Consider the following 12,321-nt stretch of genomic DNA (forward strand, 5'->3'; position numbering starts at 1 on the left):
AAATCACCATCGGCCCCATTAGCAAGTAACATGAACTGAGTCACAGTCAGCCTGGGTCAGAATTGGAGTTATGCAAAATGCTTAATGCTGCACACCACACAGGAGCTGATCAATCGGATCGCATAGCAGTTGTCAACAGCCTAATGCAGTCATACCATTCAAAACAGCTAAAGAGCAAGCTGGACCCAGAGCCCCCGCTCATTGCTCTACTACCAGACCCTTGCATTATGTGGGCCACAAACACCAGGGCTGGAGGAGAAGGTAGATGGTGAAGCCCGGACATTTCTCCAACGTGATATCTGGCCAGAACCCCAAGAACAGGCTCACAAAGAGGAGGGAAAAACTGCTACTCTGAATCTGTGGTCTGTACTCTTCTGACAACACAGTCTGACTCCCTTTCATTACCTGCTACTTTGAAGATTGAGTGTCTCTGAGACATAGGACACATTCCTTTAGTGGTGAGGGTGAGAGTGAAGGTAGTGGAAGTGGTAGAAATAGAGATGGTGGAGAGGGTGGTGGAGGTGGAGGTGGAGGTGAGATGGAGATGATGGTGAAGGTGGAGGTGAAAATGGAAGTGAAGATGGTGGTGGAGCTGAGATGGTGATGGTGATGGTGGTGGTGGTGAGATGGAGATGGTGGTGGAGGTTGTGGAGATAGAGATGAAAATGGAAGTGAAGATTGTGGTGGAGGTGAGATGGTTATTGGGTGGAGGGGGTAGAGGTTGTAGAAATCGTGAAGGTGGAGGTGAAAATGGAAGTGAAGATCATGGCCTCTTGATAGAAATGTGGCATTAAGCCCAGCTGGTGTGGTTCATTGGTTGAGTGTCAACCTATGAACCAAGAGATCATTGGTTCAATTCCCCAGGGCACATGCCTGGGTTTCAGGCTCAATCCCCAGGAAGGGGTGTGCAGGAGGCAGCTGATCAATGTTTCTCTCTCATCAATGTTTCTATCTCTCTATCCCTCTCCCTACCTCTCTCTAAAATCAACAAAAACATATTTTTTAAAAAACTTTTAAAAAAAGATATGTGTTAATAAGATATACTTTACTACTTACTGTGGTGATCACATCATAGGTATGTAAATGTTGAAAATGCTAAGTTGTACACCTGAAACTAACATAATGTTGTATGTCAACTATACCTTAATAAAAATAAATTTAAGTTTAAAAAATAAAGATGTGCTTTATAACAATGGAACCAGTAGGGAGTAGTGGAAATCTACAAGATGTGAGTGGCAGTCTACCTAAAGAGCCGTTGAGTTCAGTTAAAAAAAGAAACAGAAATGATTTTATCAGGAGAGTTAACTGGACACCACTCAGGCAGAAAGCCATTCAGAAGGTGTGGAAAGCCCTCTTTGCTAAAAGCAGCTCTGGGATGTGTTCTTGGCTTGTCTTGAAGGTCAAGGAGGCAGTGAACTCATAATGCCACCTCTTAGTTCTGCTCCCTGCTCTGGGCGGGCCCAGCTCCTGGGGGCCAAGGGCCACCTGGCAGCTCCCCTCCTGGCTGGCTCACACCTGGACAGCCTTTCTCAATCCTCGACTTCCTCCTCCTGCCGAGCTGACAGCTGGGCAGACGGGGTGCCCATGGTCGTGGGCTTCATGGCTTCCTCCCTCCCATGTCTGGGCCAGGGTCTCCTGAGAAACAGCAGGTCAGAGCATCCCAAGGGTTTGCAAAGTGCACACTTGGGTCTACACATTTTTACAGGCCCCAATCTCCTTCCAGGGCAGCCTCACAGTGCAGCCCCCGGGCCCACCCACACTTCCCATTCCTGGTGCTTCCACAGGAGGGAATGGGCAGAGGCCTGTGCTCTGCTATAGGGAAGCTCCCTGCAAGTCCTTCCTCGGGGGCTGGAGCATGAAGTCCGTGAACCTCCACATTTGGAGCCAGGGGATCCCCTTCCTGGATGAGCCACTAGACAGATACATCTGTGAAGCACACCCGTGAGTGTTCTACTGGGTTTTTCATATTGTCAAGCTGTGCTGTAATAATAATTACATATATATTATTTATTATATAGAATCATTTTATATATATATGGTGTCCCCCCCAAAAATGTATACACACCTAACAGCTGATAGCTCAATTGACGTTTCTTCCTTTTCAGATTTAACCCAGTGGAATTAGTAATTATTCAAAGCGTGTACACATTATTTTGGGACACCCTGTGTGTGTGCCTGCTAATATTTGGTCTTTGAGCCCAGTTGCTGACACAGAGTTCCTAAAACCCTTGTAATTTCCTGGGTGGTAGAAAGACAGGTGTTCTAATGAAGCATTCTTGGTGGGCTCCTGGATGGGGGCTGGTCACCAGAAGGACAAGCATAATTAGTTGCTTACACCCTTCAGAGAGGGGAGAAGGGCTGAAAACTGAGTTAATAATCAATCGTGGCTGCATGATGAAGCCTCCATAAAATCCCAACACCCAGGGCTGCAGAGCTTCCAGGTTGGGAAACACACCTCCCCCCAGGAGGGTGTGCACCCCAGCTCCACACAGATGGAAGCTCTCATGCTTGAGACCCTTCCAGACCTTGCCCTGTGCATCTCTTCACCTGGCTGTTCGTCTGGACTCTTTAAAACACTCTTTGTAATAAATCAATGGGCTCCTGAGCCACTCTAGCCAATTATTAAACCTGAGGAGCAGGTAGTAGGAACCTTTTTGTAACCAAATCAGATGGAAGTTGTGGGCAACCTGGCGACCTAGTACTTTTGATTAGCATCTGAAGTAGGGGACAGTCTTATGGGGCTGCACCTTTAACCTGTGGGGTCTCCACTAGCTCTAGACAGTTAGTGTGAACATTACTTGGTGCAGAACCCCCACACATCTGGTGTCGGAGTCCCATGGGTGTGGTCGTAGTGTGAGAATAAGAAAACACAGTGAGTGTTCCCAGACCCAAGCCTGCCTATTTCTAAGTCCAATGTGAATTTAACCACATGCTAATGTATATTTTGTTGTCTCATTTCCTCCACATCTGATCAGAGGAGAGCCCATGGTGCCTTCACTTCCAGCCCACTCTGCCTTCCCAGGGGTGAGGGCTGAGCTTGGCACCACCTCTCTCACCCCCACCACAGTGGGAGCAGAAACAGCTCCAACCGGAGGAGCCAGGGGACAACCTAGAAGAGCAGGAAGCTGATGCCTTGGGGGTGAACTTTCACCAGTGAGCGGTAAGAGACCAGAAAGAGCAGAGAGTTGAATTGTGATCTTGAGCATGTTGTTCATCATCTCTGGGCCTCATATCTTCACCCTTAAGATGGAATCAGTGATGACCCCTACCCTACTTAAGAGAATGAGGTGAAATAATATTTAGTGTAGAGCCTGGGCCAGAACAGGAGAAAAATTAACATGACATGTTCCCTTTACTGCCTTGGCCCAGCCACTGAGCTTCCTCACCTACACAGAGTGGCTAGGACTGAATCATGACCCGTGTAAGGTGACTCCCAGTCTGCCCATCCAGGGGTTGACAGAGGGCCCCCAACTTTTCCTGGGGGTCACTGGCTGATGAAACAAAAAATGTAGAAACCTCCAGGTCTGTGGAGAAAGTTCCCTCAGAGCCTTCCCAGCCCTGGCCCCTGCCCACCCAGGGACCCACAGTGAGGGGAGCGTAGGGATGAGGAGAGAGGGACCTACCCTGGTCTCTCCTGCTGCAGCATCTCTGACTGTGGTTGGTGACCCCACCATAGAACCTCCTGGGAGCTGGAAATGCAGATTCCTGCCCCCCTCCCCCCTGGCCAGTCTATCGGACTCTGGGAATGGGCCTGGCACCTGAACTTGCCTATGCTCCCCAGTGGATCTGCTGTCTTCTAACATCCGAGAACCCCTGTCAGGAGCCCGGACCAAGGGGCCCAGGGCCAAGTGTGACTCCTTCCCCCTGAATGCGCTGAGGCTGAAAGGACCTTGATTCATGAGGGCTCTTCTCCCACCAGGAGCCTGAGCTGAGGCATCTTTGTCTGTCTAACCCCACAGCCCCAGCTACCTCAGCACATACCCCCGTCTGTCTCTCTCACCCTGATTCTCTGTCTCTCCTCCCATGTCCATCTTCCCCATCTCTCTGATTCTCTGTTTCTCTCTAGTGTCTCCCTGCCTCTGTCTCTGTCCCCTGCCTCCCTCTCTCTCATCTCTCTGGCTGTCTGCCCTTTATTCTCTCCCCATGTCTCTTCTCTGTCTCTTCTCCTTGTTCCTCTATTTCCCTCATTCTCTGTCTGCTTCTTTCTCTCTATCTTTCCTCTTATACAGGAGGGGGCAAAAGTAGGTTTAGAGTTGTGAGTATGAGAAATAAGAGTTTATCCTTGTATTATTATTTATTAATTATTGTATTATTTTCCATACAAGCAACTGTAAGTCTATGTTTGCTCCACCCTACACATCCCTCATTCTGCCTTTCTGTGGCCCTTTCTTCCTTTCTCTGCCCCTCTGTCTCTGTATCTCTCTGGATGAGTGTCTCTCTTTCCTCTCCATCTCTGTGTCTTTCTCTCTCTGGCTCTGGCTCTGGCTCTCTGTCCCCTGCTTCTCTCTGCTTCTTTCCCTGTCTTCTCCCTCCCTGGAGGCCTCCAGGCTGTCTATGTTTGCTCCACCCTACAAATCCCTCGTTCTGCCTTTCTGTGGTCCTTTCTTCCTCTCTCTGCCCCTCTGTCTCTGTATCTCTCTGGCTGAGTGTCTCTCTTTCCTCTCCATCTCTGTGTCTTTCTCTCTCTGGCTCTGGCTCTGGCTCTCTGTCCCCTGCTTCTCTCTGCTTCTTTCCCTGTCTTCTCCCTCCCTGGAGGCCTCCAGGCTGCAGGCCAGGAGCAGATGGCTGTCAGACCTTGGCCAGAGGCTCATGTCATCACAGAGGCTCTTCCCTCAGTGGTGGCTTTTCAGCGACCACCTGGGAAGTGCAAACTGTCCTGCCACAAACAGGCTGCTGTCACCACTTTGATCCAGGGCCTGGCCCAGCCCTGGGCCCAGCCTGCCTCCAGCAACCCTGAGAGAGGCCAAGCTCCCTGCTGCAGGGCCAGAGGCCTGGCCTCAAAGAAGCGGTGGGGGAGCCTTGCACTCAGCGGGCTTTTCCCCAGCTTTTCCGGGGCACCACTGGGAGGTGGGGGTCCTCCATGGACACAGGCCGGCCTTGACCTCTCTCACTGAGAAGCATGGTCAAGGCCTTCACCCTCGCCCCCTCCCAGGCCAGGAGATGGTGGGAGCTGAGGAGGGAGGAGAGAAGAAGCCAGGCTGGTTGGGGTACCCTAAAGCCCTTGGCCTGATTTCTCTCAGACCTGCAGAGGGGGTGGGAGGCAGAAGTGGCCTAGTGCTGCTGACCTGTAGCCAGCCCCGCCCCGCCCCGCCCCACCTCAGTCTGCAGAGAGCATCAGTGTTGCTAATCCTCTGTCCCCTCCCCCCCATTCCCTCCCTTTTCCCTGGAGCAGACCCCACGGCAGCCTGAGGAAAACCTCTGCCCTAGATGGGGGAGAGGGGACAGATGTCACAGGACCCTGACTTACTGTGTGTCATGCAGGGGGCAGCTGCCACATCCAGAACAGCTGCACCAGGCAGGAATCAGCATACCCATTGTTCAGATGAGAAAACCAAGGCCCAGAGAAGTGACATGACTCCCCCAAGGTCCACGGCACCAGTGGTCTTGTTACACAGGTGCACATACATGACATTGCCTTAAAGGAGCAGGTAGCAAGCAGCTGTAGGAAACACAGAGGCACGGCAGGTCCAGGCAGCAGAGCTCTCACAGGCAAACTCGGGTACATGGGCCACAATAAGGTGCCCACTGGGGCAGCTTCTACCCTTGCTCCTCCTCGCAGTGTACCAGTGGCACCCCTGACAGTGAGCTCTGTGGCGGTGTCCCAGGCTCAGGCAGTGCCAGGTGAGCAGTCTCGACCACGTGCCGGCGTGTGCTGAGCCACACTCCGCACCACCCCGCTCTGTTGCCACCCCAGGCAGTGGGCATGGCTGCCACTGGATTATACAAGAGGAGACTGAGGCTCTGACATGCCTGGCAGCGCTGGAATTGAGCTCCCTCATTCCTAGGTGACCTTTTTAGGATGAAAATAAAAACACCCCACTCCAGGGTCCATGCCGGACCCAGGGACACGAAGGGCAAGGCATAGCCCATGGGAGGCAGGAGAGGCCCTGCTGGTCTGAAGGGGCCTAGTGGATGCCCTGTCGCCAGAGGAGACCAGAACAGTCCCTGTGTGCACGCGGGCACATGGGCGCCAGAGGGAACGCTTTTCTTTTGTGGTGCATCCAGGAGGCCCCCTGAGCCTGGGCCCTGTCCTTCCCTGTCCCCAGCCCCCTCCCGGTGTCCCTCCTGGTGGGAGGGAGGACAGGAGGGCAGGATGCAGTGGGAGAGGCCCGGCTCATGTTTCCCCTCTTTTCCTGGCAGGGATTACATGGTGAGCAAGGAGACAGCTGAGCTGGCAGGTGGGTGGCCGGGCCATGCCGAGGGGAGAGCTGGGGAGGAAGGACGGCTGAGGTAACGCAGGCCCAGAACAGCCACTCTCCTCCCACACACCCCCTTCACAGCCACTCTGGGCCCTGCGTGCTCGTGCTGATCCACTGGGTTTGCACCAATAACTGGGCACTCGAATTCCAATTCCCCCAAACTCTACTCTCCAGAGTAGGCAAAGGCAGAGCAAATAGTTTCTTAGTGGCAGACAGACTGACTTCAGAGAACAGAAGACCCACAAGTGTATAGGAAGCAGCAGGCTCAAGTGAAGGAGACCTATGTAATTCCAGAATCTCTAATTAATACAGCACCCTCGCCCAGCCTCCATCATACCCCCCACCCCGCATGCTCTGCAGCTGCTAGAAGACATCTGTTGGGTAAACTGCAGGGCTACTTCACCCCAGCCAAGCCCCTCACCCTGAGTTGTCACCAGAGCCCTTGGTGGCTTGGCCACCTGGCTAACCATTTGGGAACACTCCACTTTGAAACAGGCTGTCCATCAGTGGTCCTTAGAGATTCGTCACAACAGTCAGGGAACAATTTGATGGCATCGAACAGTGAGAACTGGGTGTGAATCCAGCAAATGCCAAGAATGAGGTGTCAGCAGAAAACTGCACATCCCGGGGGCCAGAGGGGCCCGGGGCTGGGGCTCAGGGAGACACTACTGAAGCCCTAACAGGTGGGAAGTGACGCTGAGCTCTTCTTGGGGCTCCACTGGGTTGTCCCAAGCCCTCCACCCCCAGAAGGAAATCTTGGAGCAGGAAAGCAAAACAAAGTTGGTCTTTGGCCTGACTGTGCGAGTGCCTGCAGACCTGGCCTGAAGGTGCCTGGTGCATCCTGGCAGGGAGAGTCCAGGGCCAGGAATCTCCCAGGAGGACCCTGGATCTGGTACTCCAATCCCATGTCAAACAGATATGACCTGGCATCAAACTTCAATAGCTGTGCATACCCCCACAATCTCCTTCACACTGGGCACCCCAGGAGCCAATCCACCGCAGTTCCTATCCACACACACCTTCAGGCAACACAGTCCAGAAGTTAATAGACAATAGCATGCTTTTCAATTGTCCCGGACCTGTTAGCTTCAAGCTCTCATTCTGATGCTCTGCATTAGCAAGCATGTTCAGCCTAGGGTAGGAGCCTTAAGCATGTTAAGTAGGTGCCTTAAACATGTTAAGGCACCTACTTAACATGTTTATTCATATTAAGTAGGTGCCTTATCTGAGCCCCAGTGCCTGATCTTGACACTGCAGTTAACTACCTCAAAAGGTGTTGGGATAATTAAGTAAGACTAGGAAAAGCACCTAACACGTGGTTCAGCATAGAGTGGGTACCCAATACATTTTCTTTCTTCCTTTCTCTCTTTCTTTCTTTTGTTCTTTCATTCTTTTGTTCTTTCTCTCTATTGTGTGTTTCCCAGAAGAAGAGTCTAAGTATGTGATCCTCTTTCGGCCGCCTCTCTTCTTCTTCATCTGTATTCTTTCTCTTGCTCTGCTCAGGACCCGCTTTGATTCTATGATTTCCTTCTTAGTGGATCTGTTTTCTAGGTTGACTTCCAGAGAGAGACTCATTCATCTCCACAACACCAGACAAAGGCCTGGAACACAGTGTCTGGTTCCAGGTGGACTAAAAGAATTGGTAACTGATGGGGATGGGAGATGAATGGATGAATAGATGAATGAGTGCGTGGATGGAACATGTTAGGTGGAAGGGATAGACAGATGGGGTTGGTAGATGGACTGAGAAGGAGAGATGAGTGAACAAATGGCTAAGTGAGATGAGTGGATGAGAGTGTGGGTAGGTGGGGTGGACGTATGTGAAAGGGTAGATTGGTGGATGGAAAAACAGATGGACAGAAGCACATGCCATGGTTGGGTTTGGGCTGAGGCAGGTAGGTACAAGGAACTCACTTCAGTGCTTACATCTCAAACCGATATTTTCACTCTATCATCTTCTCTCAAACCATAAGGATGTGGGAGGGAGTGGCTGACAGCAGCAGGGATAGGACCCTGGATCTGGCACTCCTGTCTGCATTCCAGCTTTGCCACACCCTCACTCAGTGAGCCCTGCCCAGGCTTCAAGCATCACAATGCTCACAGCAGCCTTGGAGAAAGTGCTGAGGGCACACTTGTCCCTCCCTGGCCATTGCCCTAGTCTCACCCTCAGAAGATGCTACCCAGAAGGGGGACTGTCTTAGCAGAGTTTTGACTGTCCTCAACATCAAAGGCTGGAGACCCGCTAATTGCACTTCCCAGTTTGCCTGTCCCACAGGGCACACTTCACACTGGCCTCCCTCAGGTCCAGCTGGGAGTCACTTCTGTGTGGCCCTCACTAAGTTCAGAGCTATTGAGACCAGCAACGGTGCTGTCCTCACTGCCTCATTTCAGTGACAGAGTCCCTGACACCAAGTTATCACAGAAAAAATGTTTGTGGGTCAACAAATGAATGATGAGTCTTGGACATGACGGAGCATCATTTGGGAGAAAGTGGAATGTCTTGGAAAACAATGGTCGACCTTGATCCGGGGCATGAAGTTTGAATCCCAGCTCTGCCACTTCCTGTGTGACCTGAGACAAGTGTCTGCACCTCTCTGAACCTCCATTTCCTCACCTGTGAAATCAGGGTAATAGTTGATACTGCTCAACTATCCCCTGAGGCTGCGAGGATCACATCACGAATCAGCTTTGAATCTGGCCCTTCTAAAGGACCCCCCCCCCATCCCAGAAGCCTTGTATCCAAGCCCCAAAGCTGAACATCCCTCCTGCCCAACCTCCTCACCCGGAGGGCAGAGCCGGGACCCCCAGGCCAGGGGAGGTGAGCACGCTCTACTTTCAGGTTTCTCTAACTGGGGCTGTGCTAATCACCCTGACCTCAATCTTTCTCTCTGAATTATGGAAAGAGAGTTCTCTGCAAACGAGGCATGTGCAAAAGTTTCCACCAGGCTCCCTGCCCTCCCCTCATCTCATCCCTCCCAACCTCCTGCGCACCGTGGCTTATTAGCTGTTCCCATTCAGCTCGCCGTGTCCTGTGCCTGCACACGTGAGACTAAAAATACCCATGGCTCCTATTAGAGGCTCTGCCCCAGGAGCAGGCAAGGCTGGAGTCTGCCCAGACACGAAAAACTGTCTCCCTGTGCCCCCTGGGATCCAGGCCATCAGGCCTGTCCTGCTCAGGGCACGTGGGCACCAGCCCCCGGGGGACAGTTCCCGGGGGTCTACAGTAATGACCAGAAAGGCTGTTCTGACTTCGTTCGTGTTTTGGTTCAGACACTCCAAAGCCATTTTCTGTGCCCCTCCTCACCACCTCATTAGACAACCTCCCACCAGCCAGTGTGAGGGCTCTCTCCCAGGGGACATGTGTCACTCAGAGCACTGCCCTGGGTCCTGCGAGTGGCCCACCCCCGTCTCAGCCTGCTCCTGGAAAAGACATCTGTGCCCCTTTCACTAAAACATGCAGAACGGCAAGTGTATTAGGCTTGGTGCCAGGACTGGGCCCATCTGGGAACCAGTGTTGCCTCTCTGGGAAAACTATGTGAATAGATTTCTTGACCCTCTGTTTCTTTGTCAATAAAATGGGCATAAAGGCATCAGCCCAGCCTTGGGCTATGTCAAGGGCTAGGTGAGTTCATGGGCATGAAATTGCAGAATTCTGTACAGAAGTGAGCGACAGCCAGGGAACGAGGTCTGGAGCATGCCTGAGGTGTGAGGACTCCTTGTTTGCATGAGAGAGAGAGCTGCGGATCGAGAAATATGCAAGGGGCACTTCAATGGCTGCAATAAACACTTGGCGAAGCTAAAGAGGTAATCTCTCCATGGGCTTTCATGTGCCACTGGATACCTCTCTTGGCATGGCCTGAGATATTTTGGAAGTGGTGGTGAGAGACAAATTGATTTTCATCATCTCCATCCACAGGAAAAGGCCATCGAGTATAAAGACTCCAAAATTCAAACTACCTGGAATTTGGAATATCGTGCTGCCCACATGTGCACATCATTAAATGCAAGAGGAGGGGAGAGAAGTAAGCTAGGGACAGAAAAGTGGAGAAAGTCGATGAAAGCATCATGGGCAGAAATACTGGAACAGGGAGTGGCTGACGGGCCGAATGGGGAGAGACATATGGGAAGGTTGAGAAGGGAAATTGTGTTTAACAGAAAAGTCACAGCTTATGGCTCCTGATTGGGGTGGGGTGAGGGGTGGCTTCATGGGGCTGAGCAGTGCTGTCAGAACCAAGCTCTCCCCAAATTCGTGCTCCAGATGGTTCTGTCAGCAGCGGGGGAAGGTGCCGTGATTGCCGCTTGTCCTCATTTAACCTCCGACTCCTCCACTCCCCGAAGGCCCAAGAGAAAAACGCAGAAGAGCAACCGCTCCAAATCTGCAGAAGGCTGTTACACCTCCAGGCTAAAGGCAGACGTCTTGCTGGCTGGGAGCATTCATTCTGTCCAATTTGACTCAAACATTAATTAAGTAACACACATAGAAGGCACCATGTGTGTAGGGGAGAATAAATGGGGAGGATAGGATTGAGGGAGACCATGACCTGGCCCTCAAAAAGCTTAACATGGTCCGAAATAGTTTGGAAGAGTAATCTTTTTTCAAACTAACATTTAAGTGTTTGTGACATTCCAGTAGGAAATAGAACTAAGAATATGAATGCAAAAAAAATCACTGCACATGTGCGCCTGCGCAAACACATAAATTTAGGTAAAAAAAATATTGTCCAATCTCAGTAGAGATTTTAAAAAATTTGAAAGAGCTGCCATATAACTATTATATTTTGGCAAACGTTTATGTGACAATAGTATTCAATACTTGTGATGGCATATGGGGAGGTGACATATACAGCTAGTGAGACTGTAAATAGGCACAATCTTTCCAGACAGTTCTTGACCATAGATAGATAGATAGAAATATAGAGAGACACATAGAGATATATAGAGACATATAGAGACACATAGAGATATATAGAGACATATAGATACCTATATATATATCAAGCTGTATAACCTTGGACTCAGAAAGTTCACTTCCTGGAATCTACTCTAAAGAAATAACCAGATATGTAGTCAAAGGTATAAACACACAGATGTGTATCATCACATTGCTTATAAAAATGGAAAATGCAGAACAAAATAAAATCCAACAGCAAGCAAATGGAAAAAAATGGATTTTGGCACACGGATGTAACGGGTGATGAAGCAGCCTTTTAAATTGGGTTTTGAATAGTTTTTTATAAACTATTCATTACACATGTTGGGTGAAAAAAAATCATGATACCAAACTGTATATGGTGTGATCACAACTTCATTTAAAAAATAAATATACACACACATATATATACACATATGTATGTATATATACACTGAGTGGCCAGATTATTATGACCACCTGACGTTTGTAGGCAAATTAGCTATAATTTTGCATTGAAGTTGCTAGAGGGCCAGACCATTATAAATAGGGAAGCAGGTTGTTTACCACGACAGAAGTGATTTTTTCTGAAGATATGGGTAAACAACGTGATTTAACAGCCTTTGAACATGGGATATATTTGAACGTGAGTGGCTAGATTATTATGACCACCTGACATTTGTAGGCAAATTAGCCGTACACTGCATCGTATGGGATATGGAAGCCGAAGGCTTGTTTGAACACCTTTGCTGCCTGCAGTTACCAAGATAAAACATCTCCAATTCGCACAGGAACACAAGGATTGGACAGTCGAGCTTTGGAAAAAAGTCATGTGGTCTGATGAATCATGTTTCCAGTTGCATCATGCAGATGGCAGAGTGAGAATTTGGCAGAAACAGCATGAAAGCATGCACCCCACATGCATGAGTACAACCCTTCAAGCTGGTGGGGGCAGTGTTATGGTTTGGGGCATGTTTTCCTGGCATGATTTGG

The 12,321-nt window shown here is 50.3% G+C and overlaps 1 protein-coding gene across 1 annotated transcript in view; it reads left to right on the forward strand.

Annotated features, from left to right (window-relative positions):
- The first annotated feature begins 626 nt into the window (after positions 1-626).
- The window catches only part of KY (kyphoscoliosis peptidase), a 61,223-nt gene continuing 49,528 nt past the window's right edge, over positions 627-12,321 (forward strand). The window contains exons 1-3 of the mRNA XM_014537596.1: positions 627-689; positions 5,780-5,841; positions 6,361-6,398. Coding sequence (XP_014393082.1) covers positions 627-689; positions 5,780-5,841; positions 6,361-6,398 — 163 coding nt within the window. The remainder of the gene's footprint in view (positions 690-5,779; positions 5,842-6,360; positions 6,399-12,321) is intronic.

The sequence above is a fragment of the Myotis brandtii genome, unplaced genomic scaffold (assembly GCF_000412655.1).
Source record: "Myotis brandtii unplaced genomic scaffold, ASM41265v1 scaffold18, whole genome shotgun sequence".
NCBI lineage: Eukaryota > Metazoa > Chordata > Mammalia > Chiroptera > Vespertilionidae > Myotis > Myotis brandtii.